The sequence below is a fragment of the Anopheles darlingi genome, chromosome 2 (assembly GCF_943734745.1).
Source record: "Anopheles darlingi chromosome 2, idAnoDarlMG_H_01, whole genome shotgun sequence".
Classification (NCBI taxonomy): domain Eukaryota; kingdom Metazoa; phylum Arthropoda; class Insecta; order Diptera; family Culicidae; genus Anopheles; species Anopheles darlingi.
The window spans coordinates 31610818-31631955 of NC_064874.1; the positions used below are offsets into that span (position 1 = coordinate 31610818).

Consider the following 21138-nt stretch of genomic DNA (forward strand, 5'->3'; position numbering starts at 1 on the left):
CAGAACATCCTTCAAGTGTTTAAAGGTTCGTGAAGGAAGCGATCCTTAGCAAGATCGAGCGTGTCGCGACGGATACTGAATCGTAAACGTTTAGAAGATGATCTACTCACTCTCGAGCTGAAGTTGCTAAAGTGCTTAACAAAGGAAAGCAAACGGTCATCGGCCGGTGTAGCCGATGATAGTGATATCGTAGAGACCGTTTTTATCGACGCCATCGACGGAAACCGGTGCTCAAATAGTTGCCCTCCGGAGAACACCGGTGTCTTATCACTCTCGCGCTCACTCATCCGTGCGTTGCTATATGTTCTCCGGCTCTGCCCGATAAGAGTCGCAACAGAAACAGCTGTTTGAGTCATTATCGAGTAACGAGCGCAACCAACCAGACGCGAAATACTGAAGACTCGTCGAGATTCTCTCCCTTGTTCTCGCGTTGGTCCGTGGCGATGGTTTGAGTAGAAAGACAGAACACATTTAACTAAGAAGTTGAAGAATGTATTTATCGGCGGCGGTACAATCAACGTTTCAATTCTCGGTCTCTCTATTCTTATCTTCTTTTTGCAGTTGCACCAGACACTACACGCAGTGCCGGTTTTTGAGTGGTTCGTGTTGCGAGAAAACAGCGGGAAAGGTGAAGCAATCAGGCTGAGAATTCGACACACACAAAAACATGCTCCACAACAACACCTAGAGAACGTTCCGCAAGCAAGCAGAGCACGCCAGCAAACAGAGACGGTCAAAAGGAACTCCTCAGGTGGACGGCCGTGCAGGAGGGTTGTTCGAATTAGTCTGTTCTAAATCATCATTTCGTGCGGCTTTTGTTGTGCACCGCATGCCATTGTGGTGTGGTTAAGCGAGTAGTGTGCCGTATTCGAAGAAGACGGTACCGCGAAACACGCACCTCAACAGACACATCGCAAAACGCTAAACAGTTGGACAACGTGCCACGGTTGAGTTTGGGAGAGCATTCCGCACGCAGAAAGCAACCAGTAACCCCGGATTCCACGATGATGAACCTTACCAGCGCCTTTCTGGACGAAACGTTCGTGTATCTGTGCAAAGAGATGGGACACTATGTACCGGAGTTTATCGGTTCGATTGGCTACGTACCGTGGATGTTTTCGCTGCTCGGTTCCGCACTGATCGGGCTGAGTGGTATCCTGCCGATGTTCATCATTCCAGATCCTTCCAAATCGCCGAAAGGAGACACAGCGGAGCTAAGTGATCGTGAGTGTTACGCTTTTTCCTTTGTTCTAAATATTGATTGCGTCATGAACCGCCTCCGCTCGATACTAGTTTGAAAAGACCCGAGGGAATAGTGTGATCGCCTGTACCATCGATCTGCGATCAACAAAATACGTCACAAGCGACGACCTTGAATTCTATACCGTTCCTTTTTGCTTTTCCTTTTGTGTGCCTGTACGTATTTTCAAGGTTATTTAATTTTTTTTCCAAAGAACGCCACCAACCATCTAGTAGGAAAGGTAGCGTGTGTCGCGCGACAAACCGGTCTACAAATGTTGAGAGAGCCTTTTCTATGATTGTCACTATCATCGCGAATGCGTAGATTAATTGGCCGTTCCTCATTTATCGGAGGCAAGGAGCAGTGGTGGTGCATCGCAGCTCCGGGATGGCTCTATCTGCGCCGGAACATCGACACCTGGAAGCGAACGTGCCATCGGTCACCCCCTATCAGTGATCGTTATCGCCTGTACCGTGCGTTGTTCACGTTCGCATCTAACATCTCATTCGTTTCTTGTCTTTGTTCTCTCCGTGCCCTTTCCAATCCATAGCCGCTGAATCGAAGACACTGAAGCTGCTGCTAAGCTTTGCCGTCGGTGGACTGTTGGGCGACGTGTTCCTGCATCTGCTACCGGAAACATGGGAAAATGAACTGGCAGCCGGCGGTAATGCCGGTGGGCATCCATCGCTACGGAGTGGCCTCTGGGTGCTGGCGGGTTTGCTGCTCTTCACGATGGTCGAGAAAATATTTTCCGGCTACGCGAACGTGGACGAAGCGAATCCGCAACCGAAATGTGTCGAAATCGCCACCTGCCTTCTGCGCCGTTCGGGTGGAAAACTGCCGGATAACTTTGTCGGTACCTGCGGCCAGAGTGGCTCTTGTGATATCGAGGATGTGCCGAATGGGTGCTTCCTGGCCGGTAACGGTAACGCGGCGGATGCGGCCAAGGATGAGGCAGGCCACAAGAAGGTGGCCGGGTATTTGAATTTGCTGGCCAATTCGATCGACAACTTTACGCACGGACTGGCGGTGGCCGGTTCTTTCCTCGTATCCCTGCAGCACGGCATTCTGGCTACGATCGCCATATTGTGTAAGTATCTCACGTTCGCTCAAGCCTCCTACCCCTTTGCCTATTAACGCTCGTTTGTCACATTGTGCTTGTCATTTCAGTGCACGAAATTCCTCACGAAGTCGGTGATTTCGCGATCCTGCTGCGATCGGGCTTCAGCCGGTGGGACGCAGCCAAAGCACAGTTGCTGACGGCGGGCGCTGGTCTGCTTGGGGCCCTGGTGGCGATTGGTGGTAGCGGTGCAACGAATGCTCTTGAAGCGAAAACCTCCTGGATAGCACCATTCACTGCCGGCGGCTTTTTGCATATTGCACTCGTGACCGTGCTGCCGGACCTGCTAGACGAATCCGATCCTTGGGAATCGGTGAAACAGTTTTCTGCCCTCCTTCTCGGAATTGGTCTGATGGCGTTTATGACGGTGTATTTGGAGCACTAAGGAAAAGGAGGAAAAATGTATTTGTTCCATTGTGGAAGAGTGCAGAATAAGGGAAAAGCATCCCCGGTACCGACCGGTACGATCGTTCGATACTCTGCACAATCTTTTGTAAAAAAAACAAACTCAATCACAAAAGTATGTAAAATTGTTAGTCTGCCATTGGATGAAAAAGTGATTAATGTGAATGCTGAGTGAGTTTGCTGCCCAGCGGACATTGAGTTGGTTGACCGTGATTCTGGTATGAATGTTCCCAATTGGATGTTTTTGTATACGCGCGGCAGCAATGGCAGGGACTCAATGATTAGGTTTTAGATTGAAATTATTAACCTTTAAGGCGAGATCAACATAAAACCGACACACCAATGATTGGCCTAGTGTCTTGTAAAGCACACAGTCCAGCGGCACAAAATCGTCAGTAATGCTAGTACCACCGGAACGGACGAAGGTCCTTAGGTCGCCGCTCCGCTTGGACAGCGATCGATTAGGAATTCGATTGAAATGTTGACGAAACGTCCCCTTGGTCGTGTTGAGCAACACGTTAGACGTGGAGGACTGGTTAGCCTCCAAAAATCATAAATTTTAGTCGATAAGAAAACCCAGGCCATAGGATGAAATCACATTTATCACCCTTCGCGAGGGAACTATTATAGCAGGATAAGATTTTGCTGCATTACATAGAATGAAAGGCTAGTCCGTAGATATCTGCGTGTTCTCTTCCAGCACCCTTGGCGCACAGATCGGCCACTGGGGGTGTATCGATCGCGTCGCTCATTTACGTAACGTTTGAAGAGTGACCGGGATGTGATAAACTATTTGTTATACATATGTTGTTTCATACAAACCACAACACTATTTCACCTTGCCCGATAGGTGGTTCGCGTTTGAGAAAGCATAATAAATGTGTGGCCGACGTGGAGCTGCTGTACAGATAAACCGTTGTTCACCGGCAATGCTTGTTATTGACTAAACGAAAGAAAATCAACGACTCTGCGGATATTACTTCTTCGTTTATCGTCTGGGTGTGTAAAGAAAGAGCAAAAAGAAAATTGGCAGTGGCGCTAGCATAAAAGGAAAAAATGTTTGCGCCTCAAAGTGGGATCGAACCAGAAATCATTGAATATTGAACGCAACACGCTAGCGTTGTACTACACATTAGAAAGCAACATTAAGCACATTTCGTACAATAAATCCATCGGTTTAAACCTTATGTTCAATGAGAATTCCACCCACCTTTCCGGCGTCGTCTAACAAACTGTGAATCCCGTTTCATTGCTTCCTATTGCTACGAACCGGATACGTTCTTTTTACTTTTGCGAGTTCCGCCTTTCACGCGGAACTAGTCGCTTCGCCGGTTGACGGTACTTTGCGTACGTGCTATACCTCTCTCCACGTGGTGCAGATCGACCGCCTCATAACGGTCCGATCATTCGTGCACGCCTCTACCTCTGCTCGTGGGGAAACGTAGAACGGTATCTCTAGCGCCGGTAGGAGAGTGCACTTGACTTAACGAACCGAGCTCGCCTGATGGGAGGAACGCATGCCAACAACAATGGTCGAAGACTTCCAATCGGTTTACTCTGAACATGATTCACGTTGAGCGGGCTCGCAGTTGCAGTTGCTTCATTGTTTTTCCATCGGCTTGATGGGGGTCCTTGATTGTGGTAGTTGATTGATCAAAATGTACTCTCTCCTATCTCTCGGTCTTGCCCTCTCTCTCTTTCTCTCTCTCAGCAACCAATTTGTTGTTGAATAATTGATCTACGATATTCCGTTGATGCTCAGCATCGCCGCAACGCGTGAGCCATTTATTATTGGACGTGAGGAAACACTAGAAATGGTCGATTGCTCCATAAGGTCAGCGGCACTCTCACCATTCCTATTTGCATATGTTTACAGTGATCCACTCTTCAATGAGTTGCATTGCAGCGTCATTCCTTTGAATTCCGAGCATCGTTCTCGTATCCGAGCATCACGGGCCATTCCAGACTAGCTCGTCGCAAGCGAGTTTTGTTGCGTCAAGAGAGAAAAAAAGTCATTAAACAAAGAAAATCCTCTAGGTATCTACATCGAATAAATCACAACACAACGCGACACAACAGCCTGGCTGCAACGGGCGATCGTTTAATGTACGCACGGGTTGCGTTGAAACCTGATCACCATCCATCGGGAATTCTTAAGACAACAACCAGTGGGAACCAGAGAACCGGGAACCGTGATACTGCGTATGGGCGGGGGTAGCATCTGCGGGAGGAGGGGAGGGGGTGCATATGAGGTAAGATATCAACAAACCGGGTAAGGTATCAACAAGCGGCTCTGTAGCAGTCGCGAGATCGCGAGAGTAACAATTACGCGAAAGAGTTGAAAGACATAAACAGAGAGAGAGATAGAGAGAGTAAGAGAGAACGAGAGAGCACACTAGATAGAGAGAAGATCTCTGGCGAAGGAATTGTTGGCTGAGTCTGGTCTCTATCAATCACCAACAATGGCTGAGGCACCATAGCCAACCAGCCAGTCAGCACTTGCTGGCACGTTATCCTCCAACGACGACAGTTCGCGTTCAGTTGAAGATCGTGCGCGTGGTCAATCGGTGCGTGCTCCGTGCTCCTTGGTGTAGTGAAAGAAGATGGAGTTGATGCCCGGAATAGTTTACCGGATGCTGCTGGTGTTCGTTGTGTGCTGTATCGGTGTGATCACTGGTCAGGAGATGACCATTACCGAAGATCTGGAAACTTGTAGTCTACTCGATCAGGGAAAGCTCAACGTGCTCTTTGATGGAGCAGCGGATGAGTTCCAAGGGAAGGTGACGGTGCTCTATAACGTAGCACCACCGAAACCGGAGCAAACGCCGCACATCTTCGTCAATCGTGATCCAATTCATTACCACAAAATCGATTACCGCGAGCAAATCGATCTGTAAGTCAAACGGGGGCGGCGGAATGGTCGTTGGTGTTTGCAAAGTAATGAAATCGACCGACTTCGGTGCTCTGCTCGACGCCCATGCATCGTCGTATTACCCTCCCACAAACCATGCACAACGTAACAAGATGATGTTCTAGTTTTGCACTATAGCTGCCCCAGCAGAGGGTTATCGGTTATCAATACATAGTGCGGGTAAGGCACAGATAGCAGTCCGGGATGAAATGTTCTCATGCACCCGCAGGCCATCGTTAAATAGAAAAAGAGAGTACTGTGGCCATCCTCGTAACGAAACAGTTTATTTTAACAACCAATAAACTTAATTTGAACCCCCGATCGTGTTCAATTATAAGACCGTATTAGTGCTGATCAAGAGTGGTGCAGCTCAGAACAATCGGCGTCGTCACAGAAACTACTGGATAATTTTCCTTTTTATCCCTTTATGATAATTTTCATCTTACCCTTACTTCTCGGCAGCTACTACAACCTCTACCAGCGATTCGACAGTCAGCAGCTTTTCCGGAATGGTGTTCGGTTTCTGCTGGCCGCCTCACTGCATCGCGTACCGTATGAGCTGAAGCAGTACAATTTCACCGAGTTCTACGCCACCGTTCGCGGGCTGGCAGACGAGCGTAACCTGACCGTCTACCCGAATCCGCTCACCGAGAATGGCACGTTTGCGCTGCTCGGACTGCGCGAATTCCAGGTGTACGTGATCGATCGGTGTTCGCGGGTGTCGTACATCATTGAGCCACCGTGGAGTTTGATCCAGTTCTCCTACGTAAAGGCGGCTGTCTTGTCTACGTTCTACGATCGGCCGTGTGGTAAATGTGAGGTAGGTTAGGAACGGCGACCTCACCTTCAAGCTGATCATGGAATCATCGCTGTTTGTGTTTTTTGCAGTTTGAAAACTACATTAACTCGACCATTTCCGACGAAGACAGGAATCCTAGTCCGGGGGCGAAGGATGCAACGGCCGGTTGCATTAATGGACACGCGACCTCGTGCACGGAAATGTTTGAGGAATCGATCGAAAATGCGGAAGAAGATGAAGGTGGCATGCAGGACAGCGAGGAGGATGATGAGGATAGCTACTCGTACACCCGCACCAAGGATGAAAGTGATCCGTTTGCCAATCTAACAGTGACTGGGCCGGAACTGGTTCTTCCGCTACGTGTGATACTTCCGGTAATGCATATTCACGTGGAAACGGGATCCGAGGAAAGTGAGGAAACCAACGAGAACAAAACCGAGGCGGCGAAATACCGGCTGTACCAATATGTGGTGTACCGATGGAACGACAGTAGCAATCATCGAGATCATCCCAACGATCAGGTGGAAAATGTTGAGCTAGAGGAGGTGTCACTGGTTAAGAATGCAATTTCGGATGCGCTCCCGGAATCGAACGAAACCGAATCGAACCATATCCGTGTAGGAGGCACGGAGTGGCCGGTTGGTCAGTTACGCGAAATTCTCAACACAAGCTCCATTCTGTACCAACCGCAGCAGCAGCGTGTCTTTGAACGTCTTCGTCGGTATAATCTTACCGCCCAGCAGCAGTACGATGAGGTGGCCGAAGTTTCGGTTGCAAATCGCTATGCCGCCTGGCTTCGTCGTCGGACACCCGCTAAGCCGGAACAGCAGCGCAATAATCGGCGATCGCAACTTAAGCGACACTATGCCCGTTTACTACCGTGGCTCAACTGGTCCTTTGGGAAAGCTTTACCGCCCGGGTCGGGAACGAATGTTAAGGTACGCAACTAATGGCGGTTTACTAGTTGCTTTCCGGCTAGTTTACTATTTTAGGAAATAGATTGTAAGGTATGAAATAAATAATTATACTAGATATTCTAATATCGAACAAAATATTTGGTCTGAAGTATCGTTGTCTCAGAGCCCGATTTTCTCGGTTTTTCCTTTCATCAGCTCTTTGCCTCTCAACACTGCTCCAGCGATTTAATTATGTTAGTTTGTCTGTTTTTTCGACGTTCATCCATCCTTGAGAGCAGCACAACGTTGGGCGCAGCTTGGATATGCGGTGGTTTAACAACATCCTTTTCTTTCTCTCTGCATCCTAGCTGCTGTTCGCATCTTGGAACTACTGCGCGTGGTCTTAAGGGGCCACAGCGGCCATCCTGTCGTCCTAACGGTACAGTACCGTTATCGCTGGCGGTGCTGTGTCCTCTCTTTGCATGTGAATGTGATGCGATACGAACCTTAATTGTACCAATCCGTACAGGACACAAGAATTATGTCCAGGTGGAATCAATAACGAGACAATCGAGAACGCCTCAGAACATAATGGCCCAAAGGCCTACAATAACGTATGTCCGCGATAATGTCAGTATGTTAGTTGGGCAATGCGCCATCCACACTCTGCGTGCGCAAGGGAAATCACCATCAAAAATTCAATGACACCAAGAATTAATTTCGTCAAAAATTATGAACTCCAGTCGAGATACGGAATAGCCGGAGTCTCATGTGTAATCTATTGAACACGATCGCAGGTGTACACAAATCACGCAATGTTTACTCAATAAGAACATAAGAATAGGTTTGGGAGTAATTACCCGCGGTGTAAATGGTGCAAAAATTGGGAAAACAGCGCTAGTTTTATTTAAGGAATCGCTTGTTTCTGTGCTCCGCTTATCGCAAATTTGCAGTTGGTCGGCAGGATTGAATCCACAGCCGGTTTAATTAATTTTCTGGTGAGAAATGATGAACACGTAAAGACTGAATTTACAAAAACCACTTTGCTCACATTCTATAAGGAATTAACAACCAGAAAAAATAGGAAACTCGCTTATTTCTGAATCGGTTTTGTACTGGTCAAATCAAACCAAACCAGTTCAGTGAGCAAATAGTGAACAGTAATGAGCAATAGTGAGCAAACAAGGCATTTTTGACATGCGTAGTGAGCAAAATAGTGAGCTCATGGTTTTTGTTGTTTTGCGCGCTCCGGGTTTTTAGCGGTGTCGGCTTGAATTGTTTGATAAGAATTACGATAAAAAGTGTATGCTGAATTGAATTAAAGTACTGGAAACCAATTCTGCAATCGACTCGCACTCGATAAGCGTTCCAACGATAGTGGGATCATTGAAAATAGTAGCAAAATCGCGCCGCAAAATTCGTGGTGTTGGCTCTGCTTGTGTTTTTTAGGTTATGAGACTCTGTTTACCGTCTGCCGTGTAAAATCCGCCAAGGCCGAGGGGTTGATTAATGATGGACCAACTGAAAAGATCGCTGCAGCTGCTGGATGAGTCCACCGTAAAGTCGAAACGGGGTCTGCTCCGCTCCAAGGATGTTTTGCGACCGTTGCAGCACCAGCAGCAACAGTACGAGCGGTTATCCCGCTCCGTGCTGAACGATTCCTCACTCGGAATTCCGCTGGACTCAGTACAGGACATTAGCGCTTTCCGCTCGTTCGACGACGCGAGCTCGATTTCCACAAGCGTGCTTAGTCTGGCGGCCGGCAGTACTGCCGGGAATGCGAAGGAAATAACTAAACGCCTGTGCGTTCAGTTCCTGGAAGTTGTAAACCAGCACGATCACGAAGCGAATGTGTTCGACACTCTCGAAGAGCTGGTGGAAACGCTGGAGTTGACGTTGACGGAAATGGACACGAACGCTCGTCAGCTGCAATCGGTTGGCCGGGAGCGACGGCTGCAGGCCGAAGAGATGTGGCTCCATGCGGAGCGCGAAACGTGGAAACTCATGTGCTGTCTGTACCGTGATCGTACCGAGACGCAGCGCCAGGATTCAGAGATGGATGATTTACCGCTGGTCAACAGCGAGCGAACGATCATTGAACATCTTTACGAGGCCAACGCGAACCTCCGCGAGTATCAGCTAATCGTCGACTGGTTGGAGCAGATGGCGCAACGTGAGAACAAGCTGCAAGCGGGCTGCTACACGAACCGTACGGTCGCGTGGGAAAACACGCTTCACCAGCTGCTGGAGATTGGCCAGACGGCCTTTGGCAGCGGACGACCGATTGTGAAGAGTCTCGATCCGGATGCTCCGATACGGGAGAAGCGACCGCTGCACGATCTAGATGCGGAAGATCAGGCACGGCTATCGAGGGACATTTTTCTCGAGCTTCGCCAGGGCCGATTAGATGTGGCACAGAGCAAGTGCGAACACTGTGGCCAGGCATGGAAAGCGGCCATTCTGGAAGGCTGGAAGCTGCATCATGATCCCAACTATGGCTCCGAAACGGCCACCACGCTGACACGCACCGCCATCGAGGGCAATCCGCGGCGAGATCTGTGGAAGAAGTTCGCCTGGAAGATGGCCGAAAGCCGGCTGCTGGATCCGTACACGAAGGCATCGATCGGTTCGCTGTGTGGTCATCTCGAGGCGATGCTCGAACTACTTTCCGAGCATACATGGACCGATATGCTCTGGGGGTACCTGAAGGTGCAGATCGACATACGCGTGGAAAGCGAGATCCGATCGCACTGTATTAAAAGCTATCTGCCAATGCCCGATCGATACTGGAGCTGGAAGATGTCGCTCGAACAAATTTTCGACGAGCTCGAGGCACACCGTAACGCTCGCATTAGTCTGACGGCCAAGGATGTAGATAAGGTTATCCAGAAGTATCTCATCCTGGATGACATTCCGCAGCTGATGCGTATCGTCGACGGTTGGATCGGTGGGATGGCGGATGTGGTACTTTCACCGCCGATGCTGCGCTTCCTGGCCCACTTTGTGATCTTCACGCGCCAGATAGGCAAACCGTTTCAGGAGGAAATTGGCGATCGGGTCATCAAGCGTTACGTTGAGTATCTGATAAGTCTCGGTGATCCTGCGTTGGTGGCGTTCTATACCTCATCGCTTCCCAGCGACATGCAGCTGCTGCTCTATTCGAACTTCCTGGAAACGATCACCGAAAAGATCGATCGAAAGCGCGCGCTCGAAGAAGCGAATGGTTTCGGGCTCGATGTGCCAACGATTACGGTTTACACGGTGGAAAAATATCGTGCGCTAGAACCAGAAGACGCACCGGAACCGATGGCAGCGGCCGGTGAGTTGAGCGCACTGGACAACCAAAAGATATCTTCGCTCGAGTGGCTGACTTTCTATCCGGCTCAGCGCGGTGAGCTGTTGTGGCAGGCGAATGCGTTGATGCGATACTTCCTCGCCAAGCGGTCTATCGAAGCAGCCCGAAAAACCTTTGCCGTCGTGCCGTCGGACACTATGGAGCAGATTTATACGCACTACGGCTCCAAGGATGACATTCCGTGGAGAGAGGAGGTCAGCATTCGGGAGTATCTGTGCCACCAGTCGTACCTAGCCGCGCTCGATTCGTACAACGATTGGACCGTGCTGTTCTACAACAATCGACCGAAACCACCGCCAGCGATGAAGGTTTCGAACTTTACCGAACGCGTCACTTCCGAGCACCGGGAGCAGGCGTACCGTAACGAGCTCAGCATCTGGGAGCACCGCTTGGGCGAAGCTACGAACCGGACGCACGATTTGCTGTACAACATCCTTATGTTTCCCGAGGACGGCTGGCTCGTTGATGCGGACCCGAAACCTGACGTATCGTTCGAGCAGGAAGAAGACTGGCAGCATCGGGTGGTGCAGATGGAAAGCTTACGGAAACTGTGCATCCCGGAGGTGGTGCTACTGCTCCATCAGCTGCACACGCTCACCGAACGGCATAGCGACAATCTGGTGTTGGCCGATGTGCTCTGCTCGGAATCCCGTAAACTGTATAGCGTGTTCGCGAAGCACAAACTGGCCGAGACGCTTACTAAGATCGCCGAATCGTCCCTCGCGTTGATGAACACTCGCAGCGATCCGTTCGTGGGAGATGCGGTCAAGAAGTAGGCCGTGGCTCGTGGATCGATCGCTTTTGCTCCATCATTGCCCTATGTGTATGTAGTTAATGCGTGTTTTGCTTTTCCACAAACTGCCCTAAATAAAACTCCATCATTATTATTAAAACAGTTCTGGGTGTTCGGTTTTTAACGAAAGAATTCAAAACAAGAACGTTTCAATCCATCGAGCACGTTGAAGGGGGGCCGGTTTCGTAGGGCGCTGGGAAGGGGAGTCTGAAATACGCGGGCTCCACAACCACACACGAATCTCCAGCTGTGTGTGAGAGCTTTGTGGGGAGCTTATCATTTGACAGCTAGCTCGAAGGGGGGCGCTTCTCGATTTCGTAAACAATCGCCAAACTGCGCCAGATTGGGAGTAACTTTGGTCTGGTGGAGTTGACGATTTTCGCGTTTACCCGTTCTCCTCAGTGAGTGTCCCGTTATTGCGAGCGGTGTCTGGTGCCCCCTAGCGATTAATCGCGATTAAGAGGTGGGGTGCGGTGGACATTATTATTAACTACGTGATAAAAGCTTTGTGTAAATAGGGGAGTGTTTCACGAGCGCAAACGGTGGAGCCGCAACAAAAAAAAGGGGGGCACTTTACGGTTGGATGCGTTTGTCCGCTCGGTCCGGGCGCGCTGAAAGTGGTGTTTGTGTGTGTGTGTGTGTGGCAGACGATCCATATGCGACGGCATCATTACGGCATCGGCCCGGCTCCACTAACTGTGCCGCGATTACGGGGACAAGATAGTGGCACAAGCCGCATCGCTAGCTTGAAGACGTTTGCGGTGTTCAATCGCACTCGTTGACATTCGACCGCCTTGTACTGTCGCGGGCAATTATTTGGCCTCGTGCATAGTTTCGCGCCGAGTCATCGGTACACAGCTGATGATGAGCGACCGTATCGGCATTACTTTCGCAGTTAGTACACCGATACACGAACGTTGGAATTTGTCGTCCACGTTTCTTTAAGTACACGATAGTAGTTGATCGCAGGAGCCACTGTAAGCGAGAGTTAAGTGCACGCCGCGCGTTGTTACTAGATGTGCGTGTTGGCTGGTTTCGTGTACGTACAGAGCGCCCTTGCTTCCTGGCCTCGGTTTGGGTCTGTGTGTGCGTGCTGGTTTTTCGGGTGTATTCGGTGGCAAGCTCCCCGGAAAAATCGGGTCCTCGCAAAGGATACACACATAACGTGCGCTCCAGCAAAAGAGCCGGATTCGGTGCCCGCTGTGTGTTGCCTTGGTGAAGGGGTTGCTTCGTTCGCTTCGCTTAGCTTCGTCTCACCGTGCTGATTCCCTCTGCCCGCTTTCCAGGATACTCTCGCCGCGTCAAGGGTGGGTCTCCATCAAGATAGTGGCACATTGGTGACCGCAAAAAAAAGAGGGAACGAAATCCTTGGAACGCAGATTTAGTAATCGAGCTAGTGTCCTGCTGCGAGGAGTGCGAAAACGGGTGCGAATCCCCACGTTGCAGCGCATGTGTGTCTGTTTGTAGCTTCAACAGCGACGTGTGCCTGTGTGTGTGTGTGCGTTCGAGGTTGTCGTTCACGCAAGGACTCCCCCCAAAAAGGTGGCAGGAATCGTGTTGACGACGGAGGACGGAGTCGAGCTCATCTCGAGGAAGCTAGTGCGAATCCTTTGGCTGACTGAGGGGTACTGAAGATTTCAAAGTGCACTCCGCGGGCGTCTCCATTGCCATCGGTCAAACCAGTTTCGTGGTTGCTGTGCAGAAACAACGTTTGTCAACCGAGCGGCAGTAACGGTGGTCCATAGTCCCCGGATGTGTAGGGTTTGTAGCACGGAAAACGCCCCACCCGCCTATCGAAAAACGAGAGAGAAAGTGAGTGAAAGTGAGGGAGATACGCAACCGTGGAAACGGTCCGTGTGTGTCGTGTGTGCGTAACTGTCCCGTGAATGGGACTCCAGAGGTTTCTGCAAAGCTGATGGCTCTCGCTGCAAGGATCACAACGGATAAACCTTAGTGATGTTCAGTTTCTTCGTGAAGAATTGTGGCCCACAATAATTATCCTTCTTCAGGCAGTTACCTCAATTCAAATCCACGTTACAAGCAAATACGTTACTATTCGGAATGTATGTTTATGTAGTGTCCGCGATTCCCAGGTAGTACATTGAAGAACCATCGTAAAAGGGAATTAAAAATGTCCTGGAAAGTCGGACTTCATGCAATCCTCCGCTGCCGTACTGGCTGCTGCGAGCCTGTGGGAAACCCGTTTTCCTCATGCTCATCCTAGTGTGCTCTGCGAATCCTGCGGCTTGTTTTCGATTGGCATTTGTGTGCGTGTTATTTTCCACTGGTACGTTGGTATGAGTGTGCGCGCGAATATGGGAGAGAGGGAGCTCGGGAAAATTGCATCCCACATTTCCCAGCGAGAGAACGACGCGGTCGCGGCACACAGGACATCGGATGTTGTATTTCTGCCTTTTGACAGATTCTCTGGCATGCTTGGCGGTACCGCGATTGATGTTGGAAGATTGAGAAAGCAAAACACACTCGCTGTTCTCTCGTGTGGTTCGGAGAGCTGCTGAGGAGGCGCCTCACTGGATGAGATGTGGGCTGAGTACACCGCGGAGGACACGAATCCCGCGCCTTACCAGGGGCGTAGTGCTTGTGGAATGTTGTTGATGCCATTGTTTACTTTTTAAACTACAGATTATGCAATTTTATCGGGGTTGGAGCTTCGATGGGCGCACATTCCAGTGGTCCTGGTCTGCTGCTTGCGCAAAACTGTAATTATGATGGCCAGCGTGGCAGTTTTGTTCGTTTCTGATTTCCATTTTGCTTTAATGTGCTTCATTCACCGTTAATATGATTCGTTTCTAACAGGAAAAACATTCAGTTTTAAATTTGTTTTGAGCGAGCGATGCACAAAACTTGTGAGCTCTTTTGAATAAATGAATATTAGTTTCTCGTCCAAATGGTTTCTGGGAGCAAGTCATTAATGAAATTACACAATTTTTTACTTTTAATTGAGTATTTTAAGAATTGCACTGGATTCTTTTAGGTCAATACTGTGGGCATTCTTTTGCTCCCATCGTAACGGATCTTCCAACGAGAATGAATTCATTATTTCAATGTTGATTATTAGCTCATCTGTTTTTTCAGTTTACTTTATGATTTCCGATTGCCGAGCATCTATTACGAATTATCGACATAAGTCATATTTTTGTCGCTTTTTTTTGTTAAAAATTCCATCTGCAGTTTTAGCGGTTTTACAATGCTCTTGCTTCTAACAGGAATTAAAAAAAAAAGTTTATGACTAGGTGAAATTCGGTAACAAATTTACTAACTTTTCCACATTGTTGCTAAGTGATGGCGTGTACACGTGTATTGACAAGATTCCGGATGATGGAATATTGATCAATGAAGTTTAGAAGCGAACAACACTACTGTGATGCTTTAATATTGATTTGATTCGTCTGTTATTAGATGCTCGATTTCATTTTCATCTTTTTATTAGTTTTTTCTACATATCTAAGGACGGATCTTTAATCTTAATATAATTGAAATCCTGGTTTAGGATGAAGCAATTTTTGAAGAAATTGGCGATCCTTAAATACTGATTAGAATATTGGCAGCGCTGGTTAAGCAGGTTTATGACGTATAAGACGAATAATTAAGAGTTTTGGAACGAACTTTGAAACGAAAACTTTTAATAAAGCAGCAAAACGAAAAATAAAAATATTCCCATATTTTCAACCAAGAAATCACTGGCGCATTCCATTCAAATCAATGTTACGAAGGAGTTGATTGTACAAACTAAAATAAGACAAATTTATGTATCTACCATTTATTTGGAACTAGATTTTATTTTTCTAATCCCCCTCTTTGGAGTAATATTTTCCTTGTAATTAAACCAAAGCTCAAACAGCAGTATCCTTGAATTCGCCTTGTTCGTACGCCTGTGCTACAATATGTCCTCACTCTTGCTCTCTCTCTCTCTCTCTTACGCTCTCTCTCTGTTGCGAAGTCAGCACAACAAATGCGTGGCCCACCGTGGCCGCGAGTGTGTCCCTGAGAGTACCCGGTGATGAGTTTTGAGATCCCCGTTTTGATCCTTTGCAGCCGGCTCTCGGTGGGCGTTTTGTGCGGAAAATCGCTTACCTGGGTTGCGGCGCTGCTCGTGGCTCGTGAGTGACCCAGAACGGAACGGAACACCGACGTAACATCCGGAGTAGTCGTCCGCCAGGAGTGTCATGGTTTGGTTTTTTGGGGCCCACCATCGACCGGTGCGCTGCCAGTACTACAGGAGCCAGCCACGCCAACGGACCTACCGAACGAAAATCCGTGCACCCATTCTGGGGTGGCAGCTGCCCTACTGCAAAGCACGAAGGGTTAGCTGCCTGCCTGCCGGTACTACGTCCTACGTCTGCCGTTCCGTGCCGTGTTTCGAGGTCAGTTCATCGGCATCCCCGATAGCCGCGGAAACTACTCCCGGTTGTGTGTGTGTGTGTGTGCGAATCTCTCGGTGTATTACCGGTTAGTGTTTCTTTGTTTGCGGTCGTGAACCGTGGAGGCCATTACGGTGCTGCAGAGAGGTCACTCCATTGCAGTGCACGCTTGGTACTTGTAAGTATAGCAAGACAAAGTGCATTTGGCGCAGCGCGCGATGCACAAAGCACACGAGAGACATCGACGAACCTCTCTGCTCATTGCCGCACTCTGCACCCTGCAAGCATTGTTGTTGTTGATGATGTTGTTGTTGTGGAGGATCACGGATTCGTATTTGGCCGCTATTTTTAGCGTTGACCCATTCTGATTTGGTTGACCATTTTCCGGTGTTTTCCTCGTGCGATAGCAACGTTTACAGCCGGTAGCCGGTCGGAAGCGGAAGGTTGGACTGTTGCGTTTACTCTGCTGCTGCTGCCTCTGGTGGTAGTGGTAGCGCGACGTGACTTGCTTAATGCCTAGAAGAACCAAAGAAGGGTGAACAGCATCACGAACCAACGCCGACCACCGCCTGCTTCGTACACATGCTGGTCTGGTGGACAGGCTTGGAAAGGCGATCTAGCTAGTTGCCGGGATGCTGCCGTGGCAACGTAGCGTAGTAGTAACCGGCGTGTGTGTGTGTGTGTGTGTGACGCGATGATCGGTTGTTTGCGTTGCGAACGGTAGTAACGGCCCAACAACGTCATCAACAACACCACCACACCACCGACCACCAGCAACCGCAGTGGTTCGATAGTATGTCGATCAGAGCAGAGAAGAAGTACTGGAGGAGGCTGCAGAGAGGCTGAATAAATAATAACATCGCGTGCTGACCGCCGTCCGGTGTTGGTTGGTGGGGTTTGATGAAAATCAATCACAACACACGCGCGCGCACATCATCATCGGTTTGGCGGCGTCGTGTTGGGAAAACCGCGATCGCGTGAACCGAGATGAAGAAGCGATGAAGAAGCCGAGGGCCATATGCGCGTACGACGGTAATGTAATGTGCGTTCCATTTCGTTCCGTTTTTTACAGTAATCCATTCGCGGTCTTGGTTTCCGTTGGTTGCATCGTTGCCGCTTACGCCGCCGTGTTGTTGCCGTGGATTAATTGTCGCCGAGAGTGGCGCTTGGAAGAGGTGTAGTGAAGTGGGTCGCGCGGATTGCACATTGTCATTGTGCCGGTTTTGCATTGTAATTGGTGGATACTGATACTGCACACGACAGAGGAGCACAATAGTACCATTACTACTGCGATCTGGTGGTCGTGCGTCGTGGCTGTTGGTGAACATTACGCGGTGGTGAAGCGAAGGTTGTCCGGCCGGTCCGGTTCGCGCGACAACCGGCAAAGGTGTGCACCGCGGCGGTGCGCAGTGACCAATAGATATAAAGATATTTTTAACAGTTCGCCTAAGCGTGTGTCAGTGTATGAGTGTGTCTGTGTATGAGTGTGTGTGTCTGTAAGTGATTGTGTGGTTCGTTAGAAACCAGGTGGAAAGTGGTGATAAAAGTACTAGAGGTCATACACGGCAAACGGGGCAGCTTCTTGAGGATTCGCATCGGTCCATAGCCGCGCCAGGAGGAGCAGAAGGAGTATTGCTTTCAGGATGGCCGAGGACGAGATTCTGTTCGATGATGTGTACGAGCTGTGCGAAGTGATTGGAAGGTGAGTTTTTTGATTCTGTTCTTTTTCGCATCAAATATTCGCCCCAAAACCATCATCCAATTCAGCCATTGCTCGCGTTGATGATTTTTGGAGCTTTATCGACTTCGAACCAAATCGCCGCCGGTGGTCTCGCGAACAATGTTGCGCGAGAAAGCACACACCTGTGCTAATCATGTCACGCGAGCAATGCAAATCATGTTGAGGGAGGGGGGAAGCGTGTGTGTTACTGTTGCGATGCGGTGGGGCCGTGTTTGATTATGTTGACGTTGATTATTCATATTCCTTGTCGTTTTCCCGGGCCAAGTCCGAGATGCGTATTAACATCGCGAGCAGCAGCAGCATAAGCGTCGCGTTTGCGAGCGTTTGCGAGCAGCCGACTCGTTGTTCTCGCATTTTAACATTGTTTGGGCACGGACATGGCATGGAATGGAACTTTTGAATTGATTAAGACAGTAAACGCAATTACAGTTCGCTTTTATGATAATGCATGTTGCTGCTTTATTGTGCGCTTTCTCTCTCTGTCGAGCGAGCGGGCTCTAGAACACGGCCTGTTGGTATGGGAGCGATGCCGGGCATACACGACAATGTGTGCGTTTCTGGGTCGCTTTTGGGTCCAGTGGAATTGGGATAACGGTCGGTATTTTTTTTGCCATTTTTCCCGGAGTCAAACGTTAAAATAAGCGAGACTTATGTTTACCTTCGGTGAAGGCTACAGTTCCTTTGGATAATATTGAAACAATTCGTATTAAGTCGGGCTCAAGACTCTTCGGTCAGTTTTAGGACAATTCGTATGAAAAAGATTCATTTTGAATAATCATTTTTAACAAACCGTGCAAGAATTTTCGTAATTTAAATATAAAAACCGTAATAAACTGCTTTATTCTGCTTTAAGTATTTATTTGCGCAATTACTCCACTGTACCACTTGTCACTGGTTAATTCAAATATTTTAACACAATATTCTTGAGAGATTCAACATTCGAAAAAAGCTATTTATTAAAATTTTCACAAAATACAAAATTACGGTTAATACTCGCCTCAAATCAAACGACTATGACACGAGCATTGTTTCAATCGCAATCAAACGTCAAATTCCGATGGCACTCTCTGGCGCATCGGAACTGATACCGACGACGACGACGACGACGATGACGAGTGCCCTCAAACGTGAGTGATGAGCGATGATGATGATGAGCAGTAGTGCTTTAGGCCGGCTGACAGCAGCGGACAGCATTCTGACACCCTCGTGAGGATCACACATACTGCTACCACCATCACCATCAGCATCATCATCCTCATCATTAACATCGGAGATCAACGGCAAAGGGAAAAACGATTCCAAGAATGCGGCGACGGTGACGATGACGATGAGGCTGTCGCCGTGGCATCGCATTGCATAGCACCGTCACGTACTAACTACATTCCGGATTCTTCCGGACAGCGGATGATAATTGCTAAAGTTCCGAACCAAATCGCGACCGCCGGGACAAACCGAAGGACCGCGAGGACGGCGACGAGGTGGTGGAGTGTAATGCGATCAGCGCTTATAAATCATGTTTCAGACTGAAGCTCATCATCAAGCTCATCTCCCGCGCCCGGTGACAAGCGTGTGTGTGTGGCGGGCTTGTCGGCTCGTTAGCATCTCGTCCATGGCAATGCCCCCCCCACCCCTCTGTCCCGGTATCATGGCCTTTGTTCGCGAGGATGCGCACGAAAGTTATGGATGTTCGCCGGAAGTTCGTGGCGGCGCGCGCGTTGCCACGGATGCTGGCCAACTTGAACTTCTGGCCATCGGCTGGCTGGCTCTGGGTTCACCGTATGCGAAACCGGTGTGCGCATGTATTTGGTGCGCTCTCTCACTCTCTCTCTCTCTCTTCAGCAGCAACCAAATCGAGCTATTTGAGAGTTCTCCTACAGCGAGAATGGAGTTACGAGGACGCTTTCTTAACTTCTTTCTTCGTCGTCGTAGTGGTGGTGGTGGTGGTGGTGGTGTTGTTGGTTATGACGGGACTCGAAAGGGACGCTTCGAACGAGAAGCTAGTAGTCGTTAACGCTGCGAGTAGACGCTGGAACACTGCAGGAACGCTTTGAGAGCTTTTGGGCCTTCCGTGATACGAGCGAGCATCATCGTAGTTTTCGCGGATGATATTTTGGTCGATAGCGATGATTCCACCGCAAACCATCCGGGATCGGGAGCGAAAATATGACGTTAGTGCGCGACTACTATCTAGATACTAGTGGGGCAGCATCAGCACCTGAAATGATAGGGAAGAAAATGGTTCCGCCTAGCGTTTGCTATTTCGTTGGTGTGCGATCTGTGATGTCCTCTGCTGATCGCTGGCCACTGAGGGAGAAGAGGTCCGGATGGACCCAGGACCCTCCTTACGCCTATAAGTACCGTCTCAAGATCTCTCTAGGGAGAGAGAGAGAGAGAGCGAGTGGGCTGTAGGTAATAGCCGGCGACGTTGATAGAAATTGGTCCGATGTTATCATTTTGTTGCGAAGAATAGTCTCCCGTTTTTTTTCTCCATCCAGCCGGGTTAAGCCGGGCGTGGGCTGGTCTTATGGGCCAGCCCCTGACAACGGGGCCGTTCAATGGCACTTGAAATTATGGTTGAGCGATTTTCATGACCAAAGGGAGGACCGACGCGACGATCCCCGGGAACCGATGATAATGATATCCTGCTTGAAGGATTAGGTTGGAAGGAAATAAATTTCCAATTATCCGTTCCCTTCGTTCGCTCGTTCGCTCGTTCGCTGGTTCGGGTGTATAGATAGTGTGTATCGGTGTGCAGGACCCTCTCTTTCCCCCCCGTTTTTTCCACGAGAACCCCGCTTTAGAGTTCCTTCCTTTTCTCTTGCCGTGAAACCGTATCATTGGCACGTTCTGTGACCGCCAGGGCGTCGGAAATGGTTTAAGAATAGTGTAGTAATGAGCATCGTGAGACGTGGGATAAAAGGGGCAGTGGGTGGGTGGGTAGGTGGGTCGGCGTTTTCGAAAGAAGCTTACTTCCCCCACCCCGGTGCTCTCATTGTCCGCACTTCGTCTGGTGGTGGGTCCTCACTTTCAGTCGGCCGGAAAAGGGACCCAAACGGAGCGCCGACCGCTGGCTGAACACATTTGGGATTAAGTGTGAAAAGGATGATTAATGGTGTCACGTATGTGTGTGTGTGGTAAGCCCGGTGACCCTCGAAGGTCTACCACACCACACCAGCCCCATCGTGTGGCTAATAATAATTGTTTTTGGCACCCACGAGGACATTTGATTGCCCCGTGTATGCGTATGTGTGTGCGCGTAAAAGGGGGGTATCACAGTCCTTCATGCGCATCGTTCCGAGCGCTCTTAGCGTAATTTAGTCGGTCCGAAATTTTCTCTTTTTTGCGGTTCACAAGAAGCGGTGCCAACAGGTAATGATGGTAATGGATAGTCATTCGAACGAAGACAAAACAGCAGTGAGGATTGTTTAAATGTTAAAATAGAACAATAATGTATAAAGGTTTATAATATACGTTTTTTTTATCAAAGAAATAATCA

The 21138-nt window shown here is 49.2% G+C and overlaps 4 protein-coding genes across 17 annotated transcripts in view; all 4 read left to right on the plus strand.

Annotated features, from left to right (window-relative positions):
* Window positions 1–920: 920 nt before the first annotated feature.
* On the plus strand, window positions 921–3676 carry LOC125950616 (zinc transporter ZIP13 homolog). The gene is made up of 3 exons (XM_049678783.1): window positions 921–1224; window positions 1791–2330; window positions 2411–3676. The coding sequence occupies exons 1-3, from the start codon at window positions 1005–1007 to the stop codon at window positions 2743–2745; spliced, it is 1095 nt and encodes a 364-aa protein (XP_049534740.1). The 5' UTR covers window positions 921–1004; the 3' UTR covers window positions 2746–3676.
* Window positions 3677–5235: 1559 nt separating this feature from the next.
* On the plus strand, window positions 5236–7502 carry LOC125950605 (uncharacterized). Its single transcript, XM_049678757.1, has 3 exons — window positions 5236–5658; window positions 6139–6496; window positions 6565–7502. Exons 1-3 carry the CDS (start codon window positions 5369–5371, stop codon window positions 7423–7425), a joined length of 1509 nt encoding a protein of 502 aa, XP_049534714.1. The 5' UTR covers window positions 5236–5368; the 3' UTR covers window positions 7426–7502.
* Window positions 7503–8626: 1124 nt separating this feature from the next.
* LOC125950599 (nuclear pore complex protein Nup107) lies at window positions 8627–11606 on the plus strand. The gene has a single exon (XM_049678750.1). The coding sequence runs from the start codon at window positions 8881–8883 to the stop codon at window positions 11500–11502; it is 2622 nt and encodes an 873-aa protein (XP_049534707.1). The 5' UTR covers window positions 8627–8880; the 3' UTR covers window positions 11503–11606.
* Window positions 11607–11849: 243 nt separating this feature from the next.
* The window catches only part of LOC125950597 (peripheral plasma membrane protein CASK), a 220564-nt gene continuing 211275 nt past the window's right edge, over window positions 11850–21138 (plus strand). For 2 of the 14 annotated variants that reach the window (XM_049678743.1, XM_049678742.1), the window contains exons 1-2: window positions 11852–11982; window positions 16974–17603. In XM_049678743.1, the coding sequence (XP_049534700.1) occupies window positions 17545–17603 (59 nt within the window). In that variant the 5' untranslated portion in view covers window positions 11852–11982; window positions 16974–17544. Of the gene's footprint in view, window positions 11983–12537; window positions 12559–12586; window positions 12827–15554; window positions 15905–16973; window positions 17604–21138 lie in introns of those variants that run through there. The other 12 variants (XM_049678744.1, XM_049678747.1, XM_049678740.1 and 9 more) reach the window with 10 other exon arrangements.

Excerpts from the sequence above, each read along its gene's own strand:
- LOC125950616 (XM_049678783.1), top strand. The coding sequence starts at position 1,005 with ATGATGAACCTTACCAGCGCCTTTCTGGACGAAACGTTCGTGTATCTG. Across the intron at positions 1,225-1,790 it reads CACAGCGGAGCTAAGTGATC|CCGCTGAATCGAAGACACTG; the intron begins GTGAGTGTTACG and ends TCCAATCCATAG. Across the intron at positions 2,331-2,410 it reads GGCTACGATCGCCATATTGT|TGCACGAAATTCCTCACGAA; the intron begins GTAAGTATCTCA and ends TTGTCATTTCAG.
- LOC125950605 (XM_049678757.1), top strand. The coding sequence starts at position 5,369 with ATGGAGTTGATGCCCGGAATAGTTTACCGGATGCTGCTGGTGTTCGTT. Across the intron at positions 5,659-6,138 it reads TACCGCGAGCAAATCGATCT|CTACTACAACCTCTACCAGC; the intron begins GTAAGTCAAACG and ends ACTTCTCGGCAG. Across the intron at positions 6,497-6,564 it reads GGCCGTGTGGTAAATGTGAG|TTTGAAAACTACATTAACTC; the intron begins GTAGGTTAGGAA and ends TGTTTTTTGCAG.
- LOC125950599 (XM_049678750.1), top strand. The coding sequence starts at position 8,881 with ATGATGGACCAACTGAAAAGATCGCTGCAGCTGCTGGATGAGTCCACC.